General features: G+C 45.4%; 3 protein-coding genes and 1 pseudogene across 8 annotated transcripts; 1 reads left to right on the top strand and 3 right to left on the bottom strand.

Moving 5' to 3' along the window:
• Positions 1-725: 725 nt before the first annotated feature.
• Positions 726-5842, top strand: LOC103639445 (uncharacterized). 4 transcript variants are annotated; one of them, XM_020543898.2, is made up of 3 exons: positions 727-838; positions 2798-3091; positions 5033-5842. In XM_020543898.2, exon 3 carries the CDS (start codon positions 5099-5101, stop codon positions 5531-5533), a length of 435 nt encoding a protein of 144 aa, XP_020399487.1. In that variant the 5' UTR covers positions 727-838; positions 2798-3091; positions 5033-5098; the 3' UTR covers positions 5534-5842. The 4 variants fall into 4 exon arrangements, with proteins under 4 accessions (XP_008660412.1, XP_020399487.1, XP_008660414.1 ...); XM_008662190.3 differs by lacking the exon at positions 2798-3091 and having other exon boundaries at positions 726-838; XM_008662192.3 differs by lacking the exon at positions 2798-3091 and having other exon boundaries at positions 733-838; positions 5030-5842.
• LOC100278877 (uncharacterized) lies at positions 5133-8923 on the bottom strand. Of its 2 annotated transcripts, XR_004852449.1 has the most exons (7): positions 8385-8923; positions 8033-8121; positions 7109-7354; positions 6685-6997; positions 6564-6612; positions 5690-6336; positions 5133-5608 (listed from the first exon to the last, which is right to left on the bottom strand). XR_004852449.1 is itself a non-coding variant. In NM_001152011.2 (6 exons), the coding sequence occupies exons 1-6, from the start codon at positions 8408-8410 to the stop codon at positions 6145-6147; spliced, it is 948 nt and encodes a 315-aa protein (NP_001145483.1). In that variant the 5' UTR covers positions 8411-8688; the 3' UTR covers positions 5954-6144. The 2 variants fall into 2 exon arrangements, 1 of the variants encoding a protein (NP_001145483.1); NM_001152011.2 differs by lacking the exon at positions 5133-5608 and having other exon boundaries at positions 5954-6336; positions 6531-6612; positions 8385-8688.
• A 1442-nt stretch (positions 8924-10365) lies between these two features.
• Positions 10366-19324, bottom strand: LOC100384251 (uncharacterized). Of its 2 annotated transcripts, none has more exons than XM_008660704.4 (6): positions 18270-19324; positions 15358-15416; positions 15098-15253; positions 12871-13458; positions 11581-11883; positions 10366-11233 (listed from the first exon to the last, which is right to left on the bottom strand). In XM_008660704.4, the coding sequence occupies exons 1-6, from the start codon at positions 18325-18327 to the stop codon at positions 10934-10936; spliced, it is 1464 nt and encodes a 487-aa protein (XP_008658926.1). In that variant the 5' UTR covers positions 18328-19324; the 3' UTR covers positions 10366-10933. The 2 variants fall into 2 exon arrangements, with proteins under 2 accessions (XP_008658926.1, NP_001345005.1); NM_001358076.1 differs by having other exon boundaries at positions 10382-11233; positions 18472-19100.
• A 2058-nt stretch (positions 19325-21382) lies between these two features.
• Positions 21383-26597, bottom strand: LOC109942662 (probable leucine-rich repeat receptor-like protein kinase At1g35710; annotated as a pseudogene).
• Positions 26598-27627: the final 1030 nt, after the last annotated feature.

Here is a 27627-nt window from a genome sequence, read left to right as displayed (position 1 = left end):
ATGGCAATTGGACCCGTGGGTATGGATACCCACGGGTTTCGTACCCGGTGGACATGGATTCGGGTTTGAAATTTTACCCGTGGATACTATCGGGTCGGGTACCCGAAATACGTTGGGTAGGGTACGGATATTATGTTTTACCCATGGATATCCACTGGATACTCGAATTGTGTTTTTTGTGGCCCATGAAAAAGAAGCCCAAAGGTTAAATCACTGAACCGCTAACCCTAACTCCCTAAATTCCCTACTCCCTTCCCTTTCCAGCCGTCCCGGTCGCCCACCCCACTACCCCAGCCGCCACTCCCAGTCGTCCCAGCCTCCCAGCCTTCCCTGGAGGCCAGGACCCCAGCGCCCCACGCGGCCACGCCGGCACGCGGCACTGCGGCAGTCCCAGGCCCCCAGCCGCGCGCCCCCGCCCAGGCTCCCAGGCGGCGGCCAGGCCCCCGCCCCGCGCCCCCGCCCAGCAGGCAGCAGCCAGTCCGCCTCCGCCCGCTAGGACGGCTCCTAGTCGGCCAGTCTTCAGGCTTCAGCCCGCTGCCCCGCTGCGACGCTGCCCCGAGCGGTCGAGCTACGCCTGCGCGGCTGCGACCGGCGACCGTCCCCAAGCTGCGACTGCGACTGCGACCGGCGACCGTCCCCAACCTGCGGCGTCCCCGAGCCCTAGGCCCGACCCGCTGCCATCCCTACCGCTGCCACCTGCGTCGTCCGCAAGGGATCCATCGCCGGCGAAGGAAGCCCTCCGAAAGCCGCACGAAGCTCATTTGATGACGCCCGCACACGCGACGAGCTCGTTCACCTACCAGCGGTTTACCGGCGGTGTGGTGGCTACGGATCAACGGTTAGCTGAATTTCTTCCTTATTTCCTCCTAGTCCCTCCCTGTCCCCTCTCTCATGTCCCTGGCCAAGAATAGACTAGAACAACAAGTCGATGAATGGTAGCACAGCATCTGCAAGCACTTCAGGTAGTATGTGTTGGGCTGTCCGTTGGATCAGTGATTAACTGATCTCGTGTCTCGTCCAAGCCTGAAGGCACAAGTCAAAGGCGATTACTTGAATATACTAGTGGATTAAGCACTTATGCATTACTAGTGGGGGTTTGCAACTTCGATTTCGAAAATTCAATGGAAATGCTCGGCAGGCTTGTCTATTGGAGTGCTGTCAAAATGGAAATATGCAAAATTGGAGTGGGAAGTACAAATAATAGAATTCAAGGGAATTTCAATATTCCTGGCAGGTTGATACTGTTTTAGAATTTTAATATACTGTTTGTTTACCCAAAAAAGTACTAAAACGTGTAATATTCCTATTAGTATTGTTTTTTTCTAGAAAAAAATGGCTTACGCATGTATCTGTATTCGCTCAATACTAGATATAGTACCCTGTATCCGTTACCAAGTTGGTGTACCCCAAAACCAAGGTACCATTCTCTTTGAAATTGATTGGTCTTCAATCGACTATTGCAATTCGAGGGCAAAAGTAACCCTGCATCGCAGCACAAGAACCTGCAAATTAACCCACATGAACACTGATAACTGAAGCAGAAAAATAAATGTGCTCCATGGTTCCAGGCCTTGGATGCACACAATTACCATCTCCTGGTCTGTTTCTTTCAAAGAATATTTTTCTTGGTTATGTGCTCTCAAAAGATTTTTGTCTCCCCTTTCTCTCTCTTTCTTCTTTTGGTGACATATTGTTGGGTTTTAACTCTAACCTACCCCAACTTGCTTGGGACTAAAAGACTATGTTGCTATATATGGTGTCATTATACACAGGGAAGAAAAAGATCTTCATGTTACAGGGAACTTTGATCTATGAGATTTGTTGGATGTGGTTCGGTTCTTGTAAGTAAATTCTTCAGATTAGTTTGAAGGACCTATGTTGTAGTATTTCGATATGGTATTAAATATGCAAGCATATGTATCAATTATGCCAGCCCTGATTGTGACCACACATTCTGATATTAGAGTATTCTGTGCAAGGTTGTTACTATGTACTAGGAAGAAAGTGGCTTTTCCATTTGTAGGGATGGCAATTTTACCCGCGAGTTTAGATATCCGTCGGATATCTGACCCGTCGAGTTCAGGTACGGGCACAAATGTTGACCCGTGATAAAATCGGATCGAGCACGGATTCCAGTTTTTGCCCACGGGTTCCCCGCGGGTATTCGTAATCTACTACTTATTAAGGCGGTAAGGGGTAGGCTGCCATTCCGTGTTCTGTCATTCTCATTCCCGTCTTTCTCATTCTCCCCTCCCGCAAAGCTCTCATTCCCGGCTCTCATTTTGTGTTCTGCCATTCCCGTACTGTCTTTCTCATTTTCCCTCCCCGCAAAGCCCATTGCCATTCCCACGTGCATCCCACGCCTAGCGAAAATTAAATTAAAAAACACAAATGGTCTCAAGGGGATTCGAACCCGCGACCCCTCAAGCAAATATACTCGTAGCTACCATTACACCACATATGTGTTTATGTCTACATCTATTACAATAAAAACATCTACTACATCTCTCCCGAAGCCCACCTGCTATCCTTGCACGATGTGTAGTAGTAGATAATTATCACCGAGATTTTTGAATTATATTTTTGGATGGAGGGAGTAGTATTTAAAGAAGAGTCTTGCATGCAATTCCTTTTGTTTGAATAATGTTTTCAACTTAAATTCATTTTTTGCATGTGTGACATTTATTCTCCGTAATATTTTTTCCATAGATTTGACTTATGAGTCATTTTCATAAACCAACGCCAAAGATGAATCCATGTTTCTTACTTGGAAACCCCGAACAAACACCACTGGCAGGAGGCGCTCGCGTTGGCGTCGCTCATTGACGACGAGAAGAAGCTTGGCGACTGCCAGTTCGACCTCTGGAAGCAGTACTACGCGGCCGCATGCGTCGCTTTGTTCGGCAAGCTCCGGCATAGCCGCCGCTTGGACGCGGTCCAGAGCGGCTGCACCGCGCTGTCCATCTTCAAACAGGGGGACCTCATGGTCGTCGCCAACGCCAGCGACTCTCGGGTTGTTCTGGGCATCGCATCCGACAACGACGCCGTCACGCCGTCCAGCTCATCATCCACCTGAAGCTCAACCTGCCACGTAAGTCTCTACTGACCGGCCATGAATTCTTGTGCGCTGGGACGATAGCCGTTGCTGACGTTGTGTGAGTGTCCTCGAACAAGATGTATGTAGAGGAGTAGCACATCCGGTGGTGCAACGGCTAGGTGTACTACCTCGCTGATGAACCCGGGGTGCACTTAGTTTGACAGCCTAGCCAAGAGTTATTGGTACTCGCCATGTCGTGCGCGTTCGACGACTACTATATCAAGGATTATGGCGTCATCTTGGCGCCAGAGGTGACGCAGAGGAGGACCGACAACAATGACCACTCGCCATCGTCGGGGTAGCTTTTGTGCCGGCCTGCCTTTAATTCTCTTCGCAAACACACACTTGTCTTTTTGTTTAAGCAAGCATGTATGGTGGTGCGTACCTGATGACTGATAATATACGAGGGAACTTCTACCGGCAGGTGTGGCACATGCTCTTCAATGATGTGAGACCATATAAATCGTGACATATATCGAAGTCTGCATGATACTGTTGGTTGCAATGTAGTAGTGAAACAGCTAAATTAAAATAACAAAAATTATGTATGGCTAGGATTACAAATAGATTATGAAACATTTTCTTATAACAATATAAGATATATTTTGTATATAAGTTATTATGTTATTATATATTTATGTTGCAACGTACGGGCACTCACCTAGTAATAAAAAAAAGACAAAGGGCAAAGGCCCATCAAACGTCTCTTAAGTCACCGAATCTTTGCGAGAGGCGACCTCGCCCATATGTCTAACCCTAAATAACTCCACTCGACCACTCCAGTAATTCAGCTCCACTCTGCGGCTGTGCCTCCGGCCGGCGACTTTTTAGTCTCAGTTCCCACTCGATGGTTGATTCCTATCATCCTCACAATCGCTCCTCCATCCAGTCCCGCATCGGGACCTGCACGCGCACGAGCACACGACGGCGGACGGTCGCACCTCCTCCGCTCGGCCGCTCCACAGCTTGGCGCTCCGGCGGGCGCTGGCACCTCCGGCTACGTCCTGCTGCCTGCGCGCGGTAGCCACCTGTTGTACCCGTGCTGGCCTGCTCTCTCTGACCTGATACTCTGACTCTGCAATCGGCTTGCTCTCTCCAGGTAATCTGTGTGGCTGTGAGCCTGTAACTGTGAGTCTGTGACGCTGTGGCCTGTGCGAGTGTGCAATGTGTGGCTGTGCCACTGTGCTCGGCAGCATGTATGCTACAAGCAAGCAAGCAAGCTGCAAGCAGCATGTGCTGTGTGCGTATGCAGTCAACAGTGCAGTGTGCAAAGCCGGATGTTTTCTTGTCTTATTACATTTCTTTTTGGACTAAGTTATATTTTTTGGAATTAAGTTACTTTGTGAACTAAATTGATTGTGTTATTGTTACTATTACATGTATAATGTATATGATATGTTTGTCTACAGTTTAAATGCTCTCAGTGGCTGTACATGTAAAACTATACCCGCAGGTACCCGATACCCGCCCGATACCTGATCGGTACGGACACGTATACAAAATTATACCCGCGGGTATAGTCGCGGGCGGGTATGATCAATCCCCGTGGGTATGGTTGCGGGCGGGTATTTGTCATACCCGATCCAAACCCGATCCGTTGCCATCCCTATCCACTTGTTTATGATGATACATGTATAATCACTAACATACCTTTTGCATTTCTGCATCAGAAGTGTATATTAATACACTTGACGTGGTCTGGTTCCTGAATATCAACTTGTCTCACTTCAACTTTTAATAGATCAGTTTTACCTTTTTATTGGCATTCAGAAAAATATAGGTGATATTTTAGAGAGAACATTCATACATATGCAGTTTCCCTCTCTTGATTTACAACATTATTCCAGTGCAGTTTTGTTAACTCCTTTTTTCCTTTAGCATGTATTCATTTAGTTTCTTATTATGCCCATCCTTTTATTTTTGACTATGAAGCAGGCTTTCTGGAATCACATTTCTTGAGAACTATCTGTTGGAGAGCTAAACTAGGCTCTTGTTCATATTATGGATCAGCAAGCTAAGATTGATGCTGATTTTCTTGAACCAACTGTACTCTTAGATGAGACACATTACCAGGAGGGGTACAGAAATGGCTATAATGATGGTTTGGCATCTGGAAAGGAAGAGGGGAGGCAGGTTGGTTTAAAGATGGGTTTCCAGGTCGGTGAAGAACTGGGTTTCTTTCAGGGCTGTCTGGATGTGTGGACGTCTGCAATTCTCATTGATCAGAATGCCTTCACAGCTCGGGTCAGGAAGAATATCGAGCAACTGGCTGCACTGGTGGGCAGTTATCCGCTGTCCGATCCGGAGAATGAACAAATTCAAGACGTGATGGAGAAGATAAGGCTGAAATTCAGGGTCATCACTGCAAGCTTAGGGGTGAAGTTAGAGTATGAAGGGCACCCCAAATCATCTAAACAGGATGCTGAGGATCTGTAGCGGTGATTGAAATTACATTTTAGTTTCTCCGCCCTTGCTGTTTAAAGCTCTTCAACTCATTGGCATCATGAGGAACTGCAGTGAGACATCAATGGTCAGAGTCCGACCATAACCACATATATAGTTTTAACAATGTCTCAAGTTTTGTGTTATTACCTGCTGTCTGCTGTCTGCCATATGTAATAGTTTCCTTTCAAAAGGCAAATGCACTTCCTTCCCATTTTCTTTGAAGTACTTGTATCAAACACTCTGCGATGAGAATCCTGAATTTCGTTCTTTTCTGAAGAATATATGTACTCCTTTCTCATAGTTGTTGGGGGCAGTTCCTACTCCAGGCTTCATCTTGAATATTGATGCATGTATCTTCCTCTCTCTCTATCTGAATTCCACGTCCTTCAAACATGCTGATGTTGCTTTCAGTGGAAAGCGTCAATATGTTGCGTGTTGGATACAACTCTCTTTTTGAAGGGGGATACAACTCTACACTAATATCTTGTCAAAGCCAAATACATATTACAATACAGTACGTCACTATTGTGTGACTTTTACAATAGTGACTTCAAATCACACTTCTTTCATACGGTTCCAAATTTCAGTGTATAGAACTATTCTCAAAAGCAAGCACATGTGCGGGGAGGCTTTCTTGTGGATCGTATCTTGTGCGCCTTCTCTTTGATCTTATTCTCGTCGTTGTATTTTCGTTCCTCTGCCATCGACCTTGCTCCTCCAGCAATCTTGCTGATCCTTGTCATCTCCTGGTTGTATTCTTCTAGTGCTTTTGCTCTCTTTCTGTCCAGCACAGTCTGCAAGTTAAGAAGCTCAGCTCTGAGTCTCCTCAAACAATGTGGTTTGATCAATAATTTATCATGATGAATTCCTAGCGTTATCATTTTTTTGGGTTTGTGGGGCTTGTACCACAGATGCTTTCGACGAAGGAAATATTGGATTAATAGTGCAACGTTCTTTAAACTATGAATGAATTAACCAAATTTAAAACCTCTCTCTGTTCTTTATGGCGTCTCGCCTTCACCTTCTTCTCAGTTTCCCATTCAGCTATGGTCTCCATCATCTTTTCGTACCTAATTTTGAAGTCCATATCAGCATAACTTCAATCAAATGACCCTCAGAATCTAAAATAAAATCATACTCACTCCTCTCTAACTTTTGCAAGCTTTGCCTTCTCCCACTCATCAGCCTTAGATCTCGTGCCGCCAATAGCAGCTACTCCTGCTGCGTCTTCTCCATTCCGTCTAGAATGGTATGATGTAGATGGCCTGATGATCGATGGCGCTTTCTGAACATGTTCTTGCTCAAACTTCTTGCTCCCTTTCCTGTCTGTTGTCTTGCCGGAGGACCCTGAACCCTTCCTCACACTCAGAGAAGTCTCAAGAATCTTGGGTGCCACCTTGTGATCTGCAGGCATACCCTCGGGCTTTCCAGGTGCTGGTTTCAGTGGCCTGCTCACTGAAAGGACATTCCATTTCAGCATTGTCACGAGAGGTTTGCCGGTTTTGCTACAATACAGGTGGCAAAAGAATGGGAGTAACCGAGTAAGGTAGAACATGTTTACACTACCTGGACCGTCGTCGTCGTGTTCTAGAGGCTCCTTGCCGCTAAACCATCTTGAGATTTTGTTGCCTCCCGCAGGTTTTTTGGTGCTTCCAGCTCTCTTGACTAGCGACAGGGCTCGTGGCACCTCCTCGATGGGGACAGACTTCTTCTGAGCTGCAAGCTTCTCTTCACGGGCAGCAATTGCAAATGCTGCTGCTGCAATTGTGGCTGCGAATGCAGCATCAAATTCCCCGCTGCTGTTCATTTCCGCTGGACGTCACAATGCCATTTTGTCAGATTGTTTTTCCGAAATTGCCGGTAGGATTCTGCCTAGCTTGTATTGACAAAATTTGCTAGTTTTTTTTTTCCGTTTCAGTTCTGGTTTTGTTTCTTTCAAGAAAATGAATTGGTTCACCACTAGAATTTTTCTTGAATAATTCACAGCCAGAAAACCAGGGAGACTTAGCTGCGTTCTACACATCCATGTGAAGTTCCCTTCTAATTCAGAATATCTGAATTTTTTTAATGCTCCACGGTTTACCTTTCTAATTTTCCATAGCGCTATTCTTAATGACATAGCACTATAATCTAATTAGTCTAAAAAACAACTGAAGTACAAATTGTTGAAGAGAATTTGACATGATTACAGTTTACAATCGCAATCTTCTGTAAACTAAAATTATATTTATTTATTTGTTTTGGTTCATCAAGGTAGCTTCAAAACCAAAACAATATCTATGCTTTTTTTAGAGTTGCAGGTAGAACACGAACACTCCCTTGTCCGTCAAACTGATTCAGGACCAAGAGTTCAGTGTTTTCGTATAACAACACCCACAGAGCTCAGTAACGCTAGAGTTTCTGGAACCAGACTCCTACCAGCCCTTGTCCAAATTACAACTCAGACACAGATTGAACAGAAAACCAAATCATCGCATATTGTTCAGTTACCTCTTCCAATAGGCGCGCTTTCTTGCGGTGGTGCCGCTGAAGACTGGCGTCCACCTCCACCTCCCTTTCCTACTCCAGAAAACCACACCCTGCAAAACAACTGCGAAATCTGAATCTGCTCGTTTCGTACCTGATGATCGCAAGAATACAATGCCCTTCCGATTCTAGATCCCCAAAGCTAAAATCTTGCCCTTTTATTGCCCCAAAAAAAATCTAGGAACCACCAAACCCCCGTTACAGTACGACATGAAAAAGGAAAACACTTAGAAGCCAGCCACATAGATGAAATTAAGACCAAACCCTTGAGCAGATGGAGGTCTGGGCTGGGCCCTGCTTCATGCACCTGTTTTACCTCAGCTTCTTCGAGTCGCCGTCCATGGCGCGCGACGTATTTGTAGACTGTAGAGAAACACTTCCAATGGCAGTTGGCAGGTTCCGAGGCACAAGACGCCGCGCAGCTTCAGTAACAAGCGAGAGCCTCGTATTTAAAAGGCGGCTTGCTTGCATTCATGGAGAGGCGGTGAACCGAAGGCAGGAGAGCGCAAGCAAACTAAAAAACTGTTGCCTTGGAGGCAGACAACAGGCAGGAGTGGAAATGGGATCGCTTTACCCCCATGGAATGGAAGCCTCTTCAAGAATCCAGTCCAGCCTCCGTTGTGCCGCCTCCGGTCCTGGCTCAGCTATCTGATGGATGGAGTGTGCCTAATTGCTTTGTGACATAAAGAGAATAACTTTCGTCGGCACGAATCGGCATCTTCGCGGGGCTACGTTTGGTAACTGCACGAGGTTCCTGTGTGCTACGAACATAGCTTAGCGAGGAACCATCAACCATGTCAGCTTTGCTCATCAGTTACAGATGACAGTGCAATGTTCGAGGTTCAAAGTACTCGCTCGTCGCAGTCTCAGATTCACTTCTCTCTTTATGCTCTATCAGGCACCACTAAGTGCTGAATCTGTCCTTTGATGCTGGTAGAGTGGTAGTTGGACGCTAGATTTGTCCGTTTGAAATTAAAGAAGCCACTTTATGCCATCTTAGTGCCCTGGAAACACCGAAAGGGGGTTGCATTTTTATCTTTGTTCTGTCCTAACAAGAGATATGGATCTACTCCCATGACTTTATGCTAGCTCGCAACGCATAGGTTCTGTCCTCTTTGTCGTTTCGATGTTCACATGTCGCCACTCACTCAGAATCAGGAGTATTCGTAGTTCATATTGCCAAGCCACAAGCCTGAAATGGTTGTATCACATTCACGGATCAGTCTTGGGCTACGTCGAAATGCTACACTAACCTTTTCTCTTCCAAAAAAATAAGGGCTAGTTTGAGAACTCTATTTTTCCAATGTTTTTTTCAAAAAAAAATTACTTCATTTTTTCTTTAAAAAAAATAGAAATCTGGTTGCCAAACTAGCCCAAAATTGATCAAAACTGCCTCGAAACTACTGGGCCGAACTGGAGTCTGGAGGGACTAGGATTTCAGTTGCGCCAAATCAAATATTCAGGCTCAACAAGATGCGGAGCATTGGGCTCGTACCGGAGGGAAGACGAGGGCGTTCATGCTTCAGCACAGTGCTACGGACAAGGTAGGACTAGCCTCGCGAAGAACAAAAGACCGGTGATCTCGTAGCTGTACACAGCCCAAAATAAAAATGAAATGAGCGAACGCGCATGTATACAGAATCAAAAGTGGCAGAGCAGAATTGTTGGGCTGAACACCGTACATGGCATGCCGCATGCCAATGGGGACCCATCCCCAATTTCCCGCCGAGAATTTTTCTATCAAGACTTTTCATTTTCATCCTAATTCATATAGATTAAAGACAATTGAGTGGGTTTAAATCAAATTTCTAATATATTTTTTTCTAATCCTATCAAATCCATGTAGAATAGAAATAACCGAACAATACCTCAGAGGATAGAATATAACTAATTTAGTCCCTATAGAGATCGAAATGGGGAAATTTAATTTTGTCCTTGTCGGGTTGTTGGATATAGGGATGGGGAAAATTTTGGCTTGCCGAAAGTTTGGTCGCGAAGCAAACGGCTGTGTGAGCAAAAGGAGCACTTGCACTTCGAACTTGCGGAAAGGCAACCCGCGGAAGCCATCCAAACACACCTACCAGTGACCACAATACTTCAGCAATGGTTAAATTTAGTCAAGAGGCCAAACGCTTTTGTCTAAAACAGACGAGAATAAATTACTCCGGCAGTTTACAATCCTGCCGACAAGCAACACAGTGGCGTTCCTCCTAGTTCCAGCCCTGGCTCTCCATAGGCCCAACCATAGGAGTGACGTAAACTTTTGTTCAGTGAATTTGGATCTCTATTTCTCACAGTTTAGCGCAAATACTCTTGAAAGAATTATCTGCACATCTTTAGTATGTCAACAATCGTAACAATATCCTGTAGGTTACTCCAGAAACAATGGCATCTCTACTACAATCATCTCGAACCTACCGAAGCAATCACAAAACTACCAGAACAAAATTTCAATGCTCGAGTGTAAAAAGAATTAAATGGATGGATGTAAAGCATATAAACTTGCCACCTCATAATATCCGCCTCCTTTCTTCGTCTTGATCAACCAAGCATTCAATCTTCTAGCCTTCTGATGTTGTTCTGCGACCAAGGATCAGCCCAGTCCCAGAGCCCCTTTTTGCGCAGCTACAGTATAGGAAAGAATGATGCACCAATATGATACAGATGGTAAGAATTGTGTTCCCCTATGGTACAGATGAAAACTCCTGGCAGTTTTCACAGGGGATGGTCAGTTCCATTGAATGCTGGTTGCTTTCTTGATTAACCAGTATACTTATCATCCAGCAACAGTCAGTCTCTCCAGCCAACAAACGAATCATAAACTATACTCCCTCCGTGTGTCCGGTATTTGCTACAGCCTACAGGTCATTCCTTGACATGCTGAGGCTCCAAAATATGGCAGTTTTTAACAAAGTCGTTGGAGTAGTTTACATGCTTTGTCCAAAATGGTTGTAGGTTCTTAAAAGCAATGTCTAGCCATGGCTTGCACTGTCCATTGTAATGTATCACTGCAGCCCTCCTGACACTCTCAATATCTGTCTTGTCTTGGTATCCTAAGCCAAGCAGGTGCCATGATGGGTCTATGCCATGCACATGACCCCTAAATGCTATAAGGGATGGTGGTAAAGTACCAAATTTCCAGAGTGTAAGACCAGATTTTAGATTCTGCAAAAGAGATTGAAATTAATGTGAAGACAAATAATGGCCACAAACAATTCTTATCATGTTTTAGGCAGTAGTTAACTACTTTTATTATATATAATTTTCTATGGTTGGAACAATATATAAGCACATTGTGACAAAAGCCGGATGGCAGAAAAAAGATATTCACTTTTTACATTTACACAAAAATGTTGAATCAAGGTTTCTTTTTTAGATTTTGGAACACTGTACACAGTACAAAATCTGCATGCCAAAATACCAGAAAGATTTCAGTTCAAAACATAGTCAACGAACTATGGAACATAGAGTAAGACTGGGAAATGTATATCCTTGTTGGTGAAATGCATTACCTCCTTCAACCAGAAATGATATGTATCCCTGATATTTGTCTTCCTCCAAGCTGCCAGATCAAATATATTCATACCATATGCCCAAGCACATTCATCTGGGTCAAGACTCCGAGCTATCACGGGATGCGAGAAGTTGAAATATGTCCTGAAACGCTTAGACATCACCCAGCTGTCTTCCCCTCTGCATGTTTCCACAGCTCCATTCACCTTCCCTTCAAGATTGATCGCCCAAAGGGGAGACAAGTCACGCTGAACAACAATGTCATCATCGAGGAAGACCACCTTGTTGAGGTTGGGAAAGAGCTGATTGAAGAGAAGTGAACGAATTAGGTTAAAAAGATGTACAAAATCTACAATTGTACATGATAAATTTCACAATCTTTGCTACAGAGTACAAGTATAAGCTAGTTTTAAAGCTGTACTGTATAATTACTAGAACTGGGAAAGCGATAATGGAAACTAAAAGGAGGTGGTGGAATATAACAGCTCATCACATTAGCAGCACAAAAAAGTACACAATTAACGTGTGATAATGATCCAAACAAAATAGAAACACATTTGAATATCTTCATTTGAATCAGATATAGAAAGAGAACTAAACATGAACCTTAATACTGCAATGGTTAGTCGGGTATCTGTTAATTATCAAGTTTCAGCATGCATCACATGGTAATGGCTAATGATCTAGTAGGTAACTGCAAAGGTCATACTAACTAATTCAGTAAGCTTTAGCCCATACAAATGTTCTTCTCATAGAAGCATTCAGTCAAATTAAATGCATAAATGCATGCGATATCACATAGTCACTACATTGAAGTTGGTTATGTCCTACTACATCTAATAGTAGACTATCCCATCCACCTTTGTTCTATCAATGAAGCATGCAGCATATATTTTACAAGCTCATTTAATCAGGAGCCTTGGAGACAATCACCTAAAAAACGGAAAAAAAAATTATGTACATCCCGGATGCAAACACGCTCCTTTACAGCCCCTCACATCCATCACTTGAAGGCCCACAAAAACATATTAAAATTTGCAACTTAACCTTCTAGTAATTTGTTTTTCTTCTATTTATATGGACCACCAGGTGGTGGATGTGAGGGGATGTAAAAGAGATTCTTTGCATCCTGGATGCAAAGAATTTTTTCCCTAAAAAACCTAATGCCCTACTGTAAAGATATACTAGAAAGCATGACCATGGAATCTGGTTGACACATCAATATGAAATGTTTAAATAAACCGGTAAAAAAATGAAACGTGACAGATAGAAAGCTGATGGCCAGGCACCTCAGGCAAATAAATACGGAGATGGTTCAGCAGGGATATGTATTTAGGGCTCCGAGCCTGCAACTTTGAAGCAAGCACCCTAGGATTGTCACTTGCACTGGAAACTGTTCCATGATCTCCATGATAGTGATTTCTGACTCCACGATGGTTTTCTATAGCCTCTAGTACCGGAACATTTTCTCTTGTCAGCCAAGCAAACTGGTGAACACCTTTTACTTCAACTATTGCAGGAGCTATGGAATTAAGAGCAAACCACGAATGCATCCCAGGATATGTTTTCTTATCGGTAATAACATGAAAGACTACTTTCTCAGGCAGTGAGGAAGATCGTACAATTGAGCTGACAACAACTGAAGCAGCAAGAATATTATCACTGGCTAGAATATAATGTTGGAGGGAATTATCAGAAAGCAAAGGTAACAGTTCTGGTGGCGGTAACTGTTTCCGTGCATGAGCATTTGAGGAGTATTCATCCGTAAGGCGCAGAGACAAACAATGGATTCCTTTGGGAATAGCTGTTGCAGCATAATGTTTATACAGCTGTTCTGCCAACCTTGACCTCTTTACCTCCTTATCCATGGTTTCCATCTGCAATATAAGTATACTTAATAAGAATATAAATGTTATAAACCACAACAGTGCTCTAAAGCACTTAATAAAAAACTAATATCAATATTTTATTAAGCGGTGTACAACAAAGCAGCAATACACAATTACACAGAGGTGGGAACTGCATGATGAAAAGGATGACCAATTACATATCCAGGGGCAATACACAATAGTACGGTAGCTCCCAGAAAATGTGTAGTGTCGTGGTTTCGGAAACCGGGGAACAATAGAATTTTTGTTCGGTGGGGGATGCTAGCGCGAACTCACTCTGAATGGTGAATCGCAGGGAGTTATACTGGTTCAGGCTTGCGCCCTAGTCTAGTGTAGTGCTGATCGTAGTATTGCTTGAGGACTGAGTTACAGCTTGTGTGTAGGAGGAGGGGGACCTTTCCTTTTATAGCTCATGGGAAGAACCTTACAGAGGAAACTTGTTTTCCTACTAGAGAGAGAGAGAGAGATCTTCTCCACCGGGTTGACGTGGTATCCCTGAGGTTGTCCATAGGGTCATGTGTAGCCGTACTTACTCACAGTATGGCGTACCACCTTGCTCGTGCGTCATACAGGTCCCTGTAAAGAGTCCGCCACTGATGTCTTCGTAGTAGTACATGGCGGGTCCAGTGGGTCAGTCTCATGGCGCGGTTGTGCGTGGCACGGCTTCACCTAACGTCATGAGCCTTGTGTCGCCTGCCAGCGTGCGTAGCCATACACTCGGTATGGTGTATTGTCCCGTCTTTCCCGGTACATGGGTCACTGTAGAGATTCTAGTGCTAAGGTCTTCTCATGATTGAGGTTGACTGACCCCACAAGATAGTGGGGATACGCCTGAGACCTTTCGTGAGGGCGTACAGTCGTGTACTCGTGTTGATGGTGTCCTCCTAGCGCCCCTTCGGTATGTTGCACGTATGTCCGGACGTGGCTTGGTGATGATGCGTCTTGTCGTAGCTGATGTGGGTCAGTAGCACTAGGCTAGGACCTACGCTTCGACAAGTTGCTCGGCGGGGACTTGGTCAGCCACCCCGCTTCGTAGGCTTGCTCGGCGGGGACTTGGTCGGCCGCTCCGCCTCGCAGACTTGCTTGGCGGGGACTTGGTCGGTCGGACCGCCTCGCAGGGTTGCTCGGCAAATGGGCCGGAAGGAGGTCATGGGCCTACTTTGGGTACCCTGTTCATAGGTACCCGACATGTAGATTCATTTATACAGTTGCCAAACATTTCTGCAACTCTACTCTCTAGTGATCATCTCCTGTACTAATATCCTTTATTAAAAAAAGAGCTCACAACCTTCTTCAGAGAACATATGAAAATAAACCAAATGCATATCTAAAGTTCTATAAAGCACAATATATAATGTGATACTATGCAATAATCACATATTATTACAGAATATGTTGCTGTTCTCACATGCCATTCTAGTTCATAATAAATGGGTTTTGTTGTGTTTAATTAGTAGCAAATATGATATGGATCATCTGAGTGCCAAAAGCAATATGCATAGTCCATATCATACTTGGGGCTTCCAAATACACATCACAAAAACCAATTCAGTTTTCTTTAAAACCTTGTTAATGCAGCAATACAACTTTTAAAATTCAAATGCAAAAAAGGAAGTTAGTTCCATACCGTAGCTTTCAACCTAACGGCAAATGTTCTAGCATCATAATGGTTATCCTTCATCTCCAAAAGGAAATCCCTGAATGATTCTGGTAACTTCTCATCGGATGGGAATTCCTCCTTGTTAACTTGGTCAAAAAATCTATACAGATCTTGCACCAGCCTCTGTTAATATTAAGAAGTGTAAACAAATTGTTGTCCTTAAGAAAAAAGGTAAACAAAGAGTTATGAGTTACTAAAAGAAAAGTGCAAGGAATTTAGTAACTCACTGTAGAATCACCTCCCTGCCTACCAAGGAAACTAGGCCCTATTCGCCTCCCCAAGCAATCTGCAAAATAGGATTACAAAGGTTACAAACACAAAAACTATGAGCTATAATACAAAATTTCAGTTCCATGGAAAAGAATAAAAGATAACTGTGATAAAGCACCCACGCAACCGGAGGAAGGGGTTTCTACAGGTAAGCAGTAAAAGTACTACCCCCTCTCTCCTAAATGTAGGTCGTTCTAGAATTCTAGGATTCTATCGGTCAGACTTTTTTTACTTGCCCATCAAGACATGATGAGAAGTTACATAGATTCACAATGCATGGTTGATGCTACTAGATTCACCATGGAAAATACTTCTATAATACAAATTTATTTTTTTACATTTGAGATTTGTATGTTGGTAGAACTGAAAACCCTAACCCTAAACCAGGGTTGGGTGATGTATTATATAAGAGGTAAGTGGGCCTAGGCCCAATACAAGGACAATACACCTACGCGATACATCTAACACCCCCCGCAGTCGAAACTCTAGCCACGACAGATGTTGAGACTAGACCAAAACTCCTCAAATACCACCGTAGGGAGGCTCTTGGTGAAGATGTCGGCGAACTGAGAAGTAGTCGGGACATGAAGTACTCGCACATCCCCGACGGCGACACGCTCGCGGACGAAGTGGAGGTCGAGCTCGACATGCTTCGTGCGCTGGTTCTGGACAGGGTTGGTGGAGATGTACACGGTGCTAACATTGTCACAGTAGACGAGTGTGCTCCGCGTTAGTGGACTATGCAACTCCTGAAGCAGTTGACGTAGCCACGCCGCCTCTGCGACGCTGTTAGCCACGACGAGGTACTCGGCCTCGGTGCTGGAGTGGGAGACGACGGGCTGCCGCTTCGAGGACCAGGAGATGAGGTTGTCGCCAAGGAACACGGTGAAATCGGAAGTGGAGCGACACGTGTCAGGACAACCACCCCAGTCGGCGTCGGTGTAGACGACAAGGTCGGTGGTTGCGGACCGTCAAAGAAGAAGGCCGAAGTCGATAGTGCCTCGGAGGTACCACAAGATCCGCTTCATGGCGGTGAAATGTGGCTCCCGTGGGATGTGCATATGGAGGCACACCTGTTGGACGGCGTAGACGATGTCGGGGCAGGTGAAGACGAGGTACTGCAAGGCCCCGACGAGACTCCGATAGCTGGTCGGATCGGCCACCGGAGGGCCATCGTCAGAGAAACCTTGCCCTGAGTGTCCATCGGAGTCGTGCAAGGCTTACAATCAGCCACGCCAGCGCGCTCAAGGACGTCAACGGTGTAATGGCGCTGGTGGAGGAACAAGCCCTGGGGCCGGCGCTCGACGATGATCCCCAGGAAGTGGTGCAGCTCACCCAAGTCCTTCATGGCGAACTCCTTCTGAAGAGAGATGATGAGCCGCAAGAGGTCGGGGGAGGAGGTCGTGAGGACGATGTCATCGACGTAGAGGAGGTACGCCATGTCCAGGCCGCGGCAGAAGTAGGGTTGGCCATTCGGCTTTTTTTAAACTTCGGTTCGGTTTTTTGGTTTTAAAAAACTTTGGTTTTCTAGACATTAGAAACCGATCGGTTTTCTAGAAAATGAAAAACCGAGAAGTTCGATTTCGGTTTTTTACTTCGGTTTTTTCGGTAAAAACCTAATACCAAACTTATACTCAAGACAACACATACAACAAGTTTACATGATAGATTACACATAATTTTAAAAAGTAAAAATTATATAGGTACAAATATTTAGAGATACATCGTACGTCACATACAAATATTTACAAGGACAATACACACACGATACATCTAACACTGTTTTTTTTGGAAAAAGCAAGTGAAAAAACATTAAGAGTGTGTCATTGTCCTAAACTTACATTTAGAATAAGAGGGAGTAAATAATACTAATTCCATACCATAAGACCTTGAAGCATGACCAAAATCAATTATCTCATTGTATCAGCAACTTACAAAAGACCATATGCTTATAAGGCTATAACCCAAGCAAAGAGCTTATGACAACCAAACTTTACACAGATATCAAGAATGATCTACCAAACATTCCACAAAGCCATGAAAAATATTTCCCTTTGCAGGTGCTCAAGTCACATTTCATACCATCAATCAAGGCTGATTGCCTGAACTCAAGTGCCCAGTCCCAAATATTTTTTTTCTCGAACAACACAGGAGATCTGCGTGTCATTTCATTAAGAAGAAAACCCAGTCCCAAATATTTTGCTTAGACTATTAGGACAAGTGTCCCTATTCCCTAAGGTGTGGCAATTATGGTGCTCAAAGTACCAGAACTGAAGTTCCAGAGTTTTGCACAAATCTAGGAGTGGCTTCAGCATAACTTCTTACGACTGGTACATAGGGAAGTGGAGCACGTTTATCCCAGACCAATCAGCTGGCCAGGTGTAGAAGTGGAGCACTTTAACCTACAAGGCTACAATTGATCAGTTAACCAGGCACGTCAAGACAATTCCTATAGCTTAAATATCCACCATTCATGCCCAAACAGTAGAGACCTAAGATTTTAGAGTCCAGATGAACAGGTACCCAGTTCAGAGGTGAAACATATGATCGCTGATCGTTATATTGGGAAGGACTGATAGTATTTTTCAGGTATTTTAGTATGGTTTCTGCTACAGTCTTGCAAGACTCAGCTGGAAACTACAATAAGAAAACTGTTCCAAAGCTAACACTGAAGCTAATAGGAGTAAATCGAGCCCCTCAATCCTAACCACACTGATGAATTTAAAAACTACATTTCGACCAATGCAAGGACATTATATGCCTAAGATCCACAAATCTACTCACCTGCAAACTGAATCATAAACCCAAATAGTCAACTCTATCTATTTCAGTTCAAATCAGCACATCAAACAAATAAGATCGCTCACACCTTCTTGAATCTGAAGCTCATGGGCGAGCAAGCAAATCACACGTTCTCGGAGAAGCATCTGTACATTCCCACCGACACCGCGAAATCCTACGCCAAGGGCGCTGAGATCCAAGGTTTACCTCCCCAAACGCACCAAATCAACAACTCAACCCGACGCAACCAAACCCAGAAAACGCCACGAGATCGCAGGCGTCGATCTTACCGACGGAGGAGCACTTGCTTCCGCCTGCCTCGAGCGCGGGGACGGCGGCGAGGATGAAGGCGAAGGGCAGGAGGCAGCCGAGCGCAACGACAAGCGGGAACGCGACCGCGCGCCAATACCATCCCCCTCCGCCACCCCCGCCGCGCCGGGCGGCCCCGTGCGGCGGCGGCGGGGGCGGGGGCGGCTGCGGCGCGACGCGCACCTTCATGGAGTCGACGACGCCATTGCTGCTGGAGATGGTGATGCTGCGCATGCTCGGCGAGATCCGCAGCTGCATCCTCCCCCGCCGACGGGAGCCCCGAGTCCGGCGGCCTAGGGTTCCGGCGACGGCGGCGGCGGCGAGGCGGTGGCATTGGGCAGAGACATGCTAATAGGTAAAAAAGAAGGAAATAGCAATGCTCGTCGCCGCGTGCGAGCAGTGCAAAATACGGGGCGGCACGGGGGGGGCCCTATCGGCGAATCCCCAGGGGATTTTGGGGGGGCGAGGGATTGGGGATGGGGGCTGATTTCTCTTCCCGGGAGCCGGGCGGCGGCTAGGCGATGGCCGGCAAGCGGCAATGGAGCTATCAGGCTATGCTCTGCTCCCGTGACGTCTCGCTTGCTTCTCCCCTTCCCCTCCCCCGCTCGCGCTCTCTCTCTCTCTCTCTCTCTCTCTCTCTCTCGTCCCGGAGTAGAAACGAGAGACCGGAGCGGACCATTTTGTTTGGTCCCTCCTGCAGTCCTGCATGCTACTATGTTTTTTCCTTTCTATTTCTTTCTTGTTTCTTTTGGTTTGTTTCAGAATTCAAAAGAATACATGTTCTAGGTTTGTATCGAGTTAAACTAATTTAAATATAGAAGAAAAAAAAGTTTTTAGTACGCATGCCTTCGAATGGATACATACACTATGAAAACATATCTTATAATTAATGCTTAATTCTCATTCGACATCATAATGTTAGCCCCTTTCAAATGTTAGTGACCTTTTTATGATATATGAAAAGGTACTGTATATGTTCACAGAATCACAGGCACAATCCTATCAGGCTACTTACAAGCATATAGTAGGTGATTTCGTAGATGACATCCTTGCACGTATTTTATACGTTTACTGTTTATACGAGCATTGACGGGTCCCGTGGCCGTGGGAGGAAGAGAAGGCGTCGGCGTCGCCAACGGAGGCAGAGCGAGTGTGAGCAGGTGGAACTAAGCGATCAATCAAAGCTTAGGAAGCTGTCAAATTGACTCACCCGACAGCGATCCCCCATCCACCATACTACAAGGAAAATGAAACGCCCATATACGTAGTATATATTGCGCGGCCGTTGGTTTTCCGAGGGAAAAAAAACGCGCGATGGTTGTTTGTTGTTGGGAGAATTGAAGGAGAAAGAAACGGCCGGAAACGGAAACAAAGCGAGCAATTATCTTTTTCGCACCGACAGATTTCGTCGCTCCGGGCCTCCGGCTGAACGGCCCGGAAGAGCTAGCTGCGGTCGAGGCTGCCAGCCCAATTGTCGCCTCACCACTCGTGCCGGCCGGTGAGTCCGTATTTTTTTTCTTACCGCTGCTACTGCGCTGCAGCACAAAACTAGTAACAGAAGCGTTGCTGTGCATGCCCGATGCTTCGCCCTCTGCTCACAGAGTCACAGGTGCCTGGCTAGTGGCTACTGCCTGGCGCCCAAACATCCATCCATGCAATGCAAGATGGTCCACGCCTGACGCGCTCCTGCGATTCTGTGAAGAAGTGGCACCTAGTACATGACTACACGAGTCTGTGTCTATTCTAATTTTCTGCTTGTGGCTGTGGTTGTGGGGGTGACACGCAGGTACGGGGAAAAGGAACCAAATGAAAAAAAATAATATATGCACAAACGGAGCACATATTTCCATCGTCTCGTTTTAGATCAATATATAAAATATAGATAGTCCTTGCGACTTGCGAGATAATACTAGCTACTACTGTACTACGTACTTGCAGGTAAGAAGTACTAGTATATCTAGCGTACGTAGCATGCAAGCTAGGTTTGATGGGTGCAGACTACGGAGTGCATGTTCCTCCGTTTGCTAGCACTACTCGCACCGGTGCGGGCTAACCACGTGCTCACGGTCACGGCTTAAAAAGTTAAAATACAGCGCCGTTTGGCTTTTTTTTATCGCAGCGAATACCACCCCAAGGCACGCACGCAGTTGCTTGCTGCTGCACTCTGCGGCTCTGGCTCGTTTCTGGCCTTGTGCTGGCTCTAGGACTCTAGGTTCTCATCGTGGATGACACATCCAAATGGCTACTCTATCCGGTCGCCTAATATAGATGTGGTCTCTACTCTCTACCGCCTACTTGCAAGTGGATGACTGAGCTCCTTCCCGCGTCCCACCCGGCAACGTTGAGCACTGCAGAGCAGATCTGCGCTAGGGGCTTGGGTCCCTCGCTTTCAGCGAGCTTTTTACTAGTAGTAGTTCTTTTTGGGAAGTGCCGAGAGGGAAGGAGGAGGAGGAGGAAACAAAGCCGTGGATCAAAACAAATGGTGACATGGACTGAATTCAATATTGCCTCCTTGTCTGAGAGGACAGGAGGCCGGCCGTCTGGTTCGGTGGAGGTGGTGGTGGTTTGGGTGGTTCTCGGATCTTGTGCGTCGCCTTGCCACCACCCACCACCCGCCGCTGGTGATGACTGACGATGGGCGGCGAGAAGGAAAAGCAGAGGCGAAGAACGATGGCACTTGTTAATTTCCTCTTGACATTTCTATTTCTATATATTAAGCGTGAGCGTAAAGGCGCACAGCCGGAGTATCCACGTCACTCTTTCTTTTTCAGCCGTTGGATCGACAACAAATGGTGGACGCTCCGTAGACACAGTGCTTCTAGATGATGTGAGGCGCAATGCTTCTGGATATATACACTTTTCCTCCGCTCCCAAGCGACGCCGTCCACGGGGAAAGGTTAGTGACCACGATGGCAGCGACGCTAGAAGCTGGATATCGCCCGTCTGCGTAGGCTTTTTTTTGTTGCGCGCTTCGAACAGGTAACAGTCCTTCTCCACAGCACCTCCTTTGATCCTCCTCCGTTCTGCGATTTACACAGCATGCCACCAGCACCAGGAGCCCCATCCCTCAATCGTATCTTCACGTCGAGCTGTGTACCCTCAGGAGCCCATCCCCCTCTTCCCACACAAACGTCGCCACGAGGTCCACACGAACGTCCGCGTGGGCCACCGCTAGGAGCGCCCCCTCCACCCTTCCTACCCTAAAATGGTGGCGTAGTAGCTCGGTGACCATCCATAGCTCACGGTAGAGCAGGGTGCCATGGAAGGCTAGGCAAGGCGAGGGGGAGGCAGACCTGCTCCTAGAACTGGGCGAGCTTGCGGCGATGTGTCTTGCGAGTGAGGATGACCATATCGACGTCAGTAATCTTGGGCTTCTTCACTAAGATGTTCCCCATACTTGCGGTTGAGGTTCCACCGCCAGCGAGGTGGTGTGACTGCGGTGGAATCGGAGAGGAGGATGAAAAGGTGGACCGTGCGGAGAGGAGACGGTCATGGCACTACAGTTACAATTGAGTTGTTCTAAATGTCTACTGTCTACGGGTAATTTCAATTATCTTGCCTTACAACATGTCAACAAGGTTTTAGTTCATGAAAAAAAGAAAAATATTGCCTCATGGAGATTGAATTGTTAATCTCGAAGTGCACACATCTTTTATATAATTAAATATCAGTGAGAATGTGTTCTAGAGTAATGTTTGAGTATGTGTCGAACAGGTGCCTTTCTGCTGGACAGTTACTGTGTCTCCCAAGACTTCGTTTATCCATTGCGATGATACAATACAAGCCTGTGCAATGGTAACGATGGGCCAGGACCACAGTCCTGATGAAAAGCACGAGAAGGCTGCAGCGCATCACAAGCCTGCTGTGCATCTGTTTTCTGGCATTGGCTCATGGTTTCGTTCATATTTTTTAGGTCCTTGCACACACCACCAAAGCGACTGCCCCCCTAGCTGTGTGCTTGTCAATATGCCATTTCGCACGAACAAAAGATGCCTGTCCTACACGGCTACACGTGCCTTGAACAGCTCCAAGCGGGCCTGCCTGACTCACAACTCTTCAGCCGGCAAAGAGAGAGAGAGAGAGAGAGAGAGAGAGAGAGAGAGAGAGAGAGAGAGCACTGGATTTGCGAGGGAGTCGGAGAACTGGACCATGGTGGACAGCGACTCTTCAGTTCTCCATGTCGCTCAAAGACTCAAGGAAGAGTTTAGAGCGTTTATCTTCGTACAATTGGAGTTGGCGAAGAGCAATAACAGAAACCGGTGCAACGGTACTGCGACGGTGGGCTTTCATATCAAAGGTTAAAACTGGAGTTGGCGAAGCAGTAGCGACACCATCAATTCGGACATAGATTCCGACACGCATCCAGTTTCTTGAAATGCGATAATCATGATACAACAGGCGGCGGGAGAGCTCAGAAGGGAACAGAATACCCAAAAGGCAGCGTGGACCCACTAACAACAAAGATAACATTGCTAATGACTATCTCCACCAGTTTATCCATCCTCATACATATATTTAAACTCCACTCTGCGAACAGTATAGTCTACAAGTCTACAGAATAGTGTATATAAGTAAATTTTGGATAATCTGCTGGAGTCGGCATTAGCAATGTTGTCTGGCAGTGTATAGAAACGCCATGTGGGCTGGACAGTATTCTTTGCTGTGACTGTCTTCCAAACAAACTGGCGCAGCATATATATGTAGATACAGCCTAGTATTAGCAGATTCTCCTCCCCCACATGCCCACGCTCTCAAGTGTTGGTGGCACCAAATTCGCTTCCAGAAAAGGCCAGATCATACCCAGTGTGCAACAGAAATAGGAGTATCATTGGCCACAGGTTGTACCAGGACTGTCGGTGCTATTGCGATGCGCTGGCGTTACAGCTGACGAGCGTCTCCACCATACTATATAGTTGGTCGTCCTCGTGCAGAGCTTTTACTGTAGGAATAGGAATGGCGGCAGTGTGACAGACGGCCAGGACAGTGGCCTTTACTATTCGCCGTTTTTCCCTCCGTTTTTTTCAAGAGACTTTTCAAATATAAGGGCTAGTTTGGCAACCCTATTTTTCTATTGGATTTCCAATTTTTTTAAGAAAAAACGAATTAATTTCTCTTAGAAAAATAGGGTTTCCAAACTAGCCCTAAGTGTGTCAACTGCAGTGAGAAACATAGCTACATATAAGCGCAAAAAAAAACGTGGTCTTTGCAGTAGTCTACTACTGAAGGACGCCAAGACCTCGGGTCCCCCATCCTCAAACGAGCTTCCTAAACTAAGATGTCAGCATCAGGCAGTTCCAGCACCTTGTGTGTTCGTTCCTTTTGGTCTGGTTCCTGGCCTGAAGTGGTTTCCTTCGATGTACCTGCAGCACGGGCATAGATGTGCTTCAACAAATGTACGGCAGAGGTAAAATGGAAACCTTTCTGAAAAAACAATATGAAATTGAGATTCTGGAGCCAACTTACAGCTCCTTCAGAAATGGATGCCTGTACAACCCTTCGGGTATCCTCCCGATGAAGTTATTGTTGTCCAAGTACTCCCTCCGTTTCTTTTTATTTGTCGCTGGATAGTGCAATTTTAAAGCATTGATCCCCATATAGAATTACCAGACAAGGTACCTGCCACAAACCATTGGGGTATGGTAACACTGCGAGGTTTGAGCAGCATATAGAATTACCAGGCATTCCTCCCCATATAGAATTACCGTTAGGGTATGGTAACACTGAGAGCATGGTTTTTAAAACGGTAAGCCAAGACAAGGTGTTGGACCACCGTCTGGACGTCTAGACGACGTCTAAAGAATAGTGACTGCGAGAACACTACATTACCCGGCATTCCTCCCCATATAGAATTAAGACATGGTTTGATCAGTGAGACTCACAAATAGATCAGCCTTGGAACGTGAGCTAGCTTAGGCGATATTGATCCGATCATCTTATTATTGGACAGGTGCCTGAAGAAGGTATAAGGATGGCCAGATGATCCAGTATCTCTTGTTTTTCAACGGAAAATGTGATGGCAGGTCACACTGCAATAGAATCTTCAGCTTCGGAAAAGACTTACAAAATCTCAAGGTTTGCCAGATTTGCAATCTGATCTGGCAGCACACCGGTCAATTCGTTGTTGCTAACGTGTATCTGGGAGACAAAACCTCGCAGTCAGCAAAGGCGGCACTCAAACCATTCACAAGACAAGGATGAATTCAGTAGCATGTTATATTTTTCACACAGAGATTTCTAAGGAAGGGAAGCCATTCCCATCGCCGATAAAATCCCTGAGAGTGACTGTAAAAGGAGATTTTTTTTTTATTTACCACAAGCCAACGACATGACTTGGTTTTTCTTCTAAAGGCTAGTTTAGGAACCCTATTTTTCTTAGGAATTTTTATTTTCTAAAGAGAAAATGAACTAATTTCTCTTGCAAAAATAAAAATCCCTTAAAAAATAGTGTTCCCAAACTAGCCCTAAAGGTGGACAAGAAATAGAAGGAATCAAGAAGATTGTTTACAGGTCACGTAGTTTCTTTAGAGGAGTTCCAAGTTCAGGAGGGATTCGCCCAGTGAATCGGTTCTCATGAAGATAAAGATAACGAAGTAGCTCCACTGGAATCTCGCCTTTGAAGTTATTGAAGCTCAAATATCTAAAAAAATTCCAATAACAGATAAGAAGTGAACCATTTATATATCCAGATAAACTCAGTGCATTATAAAAATCAACTTACAAGTGTGTCAGTTTCTTAAGTTCACCGATTTCAGGTGGAAGCACATCTTGAAGCTTATTCCACCTCAGGTTCCTAAGTTTAAGAACACTTTGCTTAGACGAAAAGCAACTATAATCAAATTAGCCACTGATTCAAAGGGCAAGCAAGTACTACTAGTGCAGCATTGATTCAAGGGCTATCATTATCCGAGGACATTGGAGGATTGCGGAGAATAAAGATACTTGCAAGAACTGAAATGCTCTAAAGTGCAAACATCTTGACCTGAAAGCATACACTTCAGTATGCACAAAGATAATCTATACTTACAGTATCCTGAGATGTTTCAACCGTCCAATCTGCGGGGGAATTGGCCCTGTCAACTTGTTATTGTGGAGGTCCCTATTAACTGAACAATTTAGTTACATACTGGACAGAGTCATAATGTTGTTCTACTGCAGCCCTTCACAAGGTCATTCAATAATAAGAGAGCTTCCCAATTAGTGATTTTTTTGACAGAAAATAAAATGTGCAACTCAGAGAAATAATCAAAACAGAGGCTGATATGTTAAGTTAAAAAGTGATGATATATGAGGGGTAAATTTAGCTTTCCCTTACAGCAAATGATCACTCCAAAACTCAGGGACATAGCACAGCAGACATGGAATTTCAATGCTTCTTTTTTACAAGAGTGTATATCTATCAGATACATTGATGTGTGCTCTTAGTATCTTACCACTGAATGGTTTTAAAACTAACAGACAGTTAACAACAGGTATATGAAGAACATGAACCCAAACAGTTTATATCAAACAAGCATGAAACATAAAACAGGACTGACAAGGAAAAGATTCTTACAATCTTCTTAGATCCAAGAGGTTAGTTACTGCTGTTGGGAAAGGACCAATTATTGATACAGCTTAGACTACCCTGCAATAAGATATACAATATGGCATTCAGGCGTGTATGTGTAAAAATGGTTAACGATGCATGAATACAAGCAGTAAATGTACTACCCGTTTAGTGTTTGGTTGAAGAGCCAAGTAGAACGGAGCCGTTCTGTCCCAGTCTTGTTGTTGTTTGGTTACAAAGTAACTAGAACGGAATGACTCCAATCAGAGAATATTCTCCTCAGATCCGGAACCATTCCGCTCCAAAAAAATCAACTGGATGGAGCCGCTCCGTTTCCAGCCCGCTCGCACAGTCACGCTCTGTTCCGTTCACTCTGCAACCAAACAAAAAACAGAGCCGTTCCGTTCAAGATTACCAAACACAAAACAGAGCGGCTCCGTTCCTAAAATCATGAATAAAACGGTTCCGTTCTACTTGGCTCCTCAACCAAACAGTATCTAAGGTCAGTTGATTTACATTTCAACTTGTACTAGAGCCAGAGCCATCAGTTCTCTCTTCCATCCCTTCCACCCCTACAACCGCCGCCTCTCAGCCCACGCTGGCGTCTTCTCTCAAGCCGGCCACTCCTCCCTCTCGTCGCCATCTCCTGTAGCCGACGCCGTCCTAGATGCCTGCTCCCGGTGTCCTCAAATTCGTCACGCCGTCGCCAGGGCTCGGCACGCACCCGTCTCCACCAGCACGCCGCGCCGCTCCCCTTGCTGGGCCGCGACGCCTGGTTGCACCCTCGACGCCGGGCGCGCTCCGTCAGGTGACCTGGAGGAGCTACATTAGCTGCATCATCACCGGCTCCAATTGCATGCACGTCCAGGTGCATTGTCCTTCACCGGTGTAATCATTTAGCATTCAAGGATTAGCTCCTTTCATTTGTAGCTGCATGTAATATATGATTGCTTGTTGTGATTGTTGCTATCACTGACTATTTGTATATGCCGATGTAAGGGAACATAGTATCGTGTGAATCATTCTCCTTCGCCGTTAACAAAGACACTACGATTCGACAGACAATAGATATGGATCATTTTCAGGACATGTTTTACACATCAATGTCAGGGATAGCATACGAGCAATTACAGATCCTAACCTAGTCCTTGCAGATGCAACAAATAACTGAACAACATGATAAATGGGTGTATGATTGGGGAGCATAACAATATTCATCGCAAAAAGCCTACAAACACATGGTCAGAGCTGTGGCGGTCCATTCAACCTACACTTGGCTGTGGAAGACGAAATGTCAACCAAAACACAAAGTATTTTTCTGGTTATTCCTGAAAAACATACTCAACACCAAATCCGTGCTCAGGCGAAGAAATATGGAGTTGGATTCTTATACATGTGAAAATTGTATACTCTAGAAAGAAGAGACCCCTCACATCTTTTCATGAAGTGCAACAGTGCAAGAAGATGTTGGCAACTGATAGGGGTGGTGCCACCACACACACGAACAATCAATATATAGTTGTACAACAAATTTGTGCGCAATTGACAAAGCCATGGAGGATAAAGACCACCATTATCATGATCTGATTTG

Source organism: Zea mays, chromosome 9, assembly GCF_902167145.1.
Source record: "Zea mays cultivar B73 chromosome 9, Zm-B73-REFERENCE-NAM-5.0, whole genome shotgun sequence".
Classification (NCBI taxonomy): domain Eukaryota; kingdom Viridiplantae; phylum Streptophyta; class Magnoliopsida; order Poales; family Poaceae; genus Zea; species Zea mays.
The sequence above is the reverse complement of the archived record's forward strand: the minus strand, read 5'-3'. Positions and strand labels throughout refer to the sequence as shown.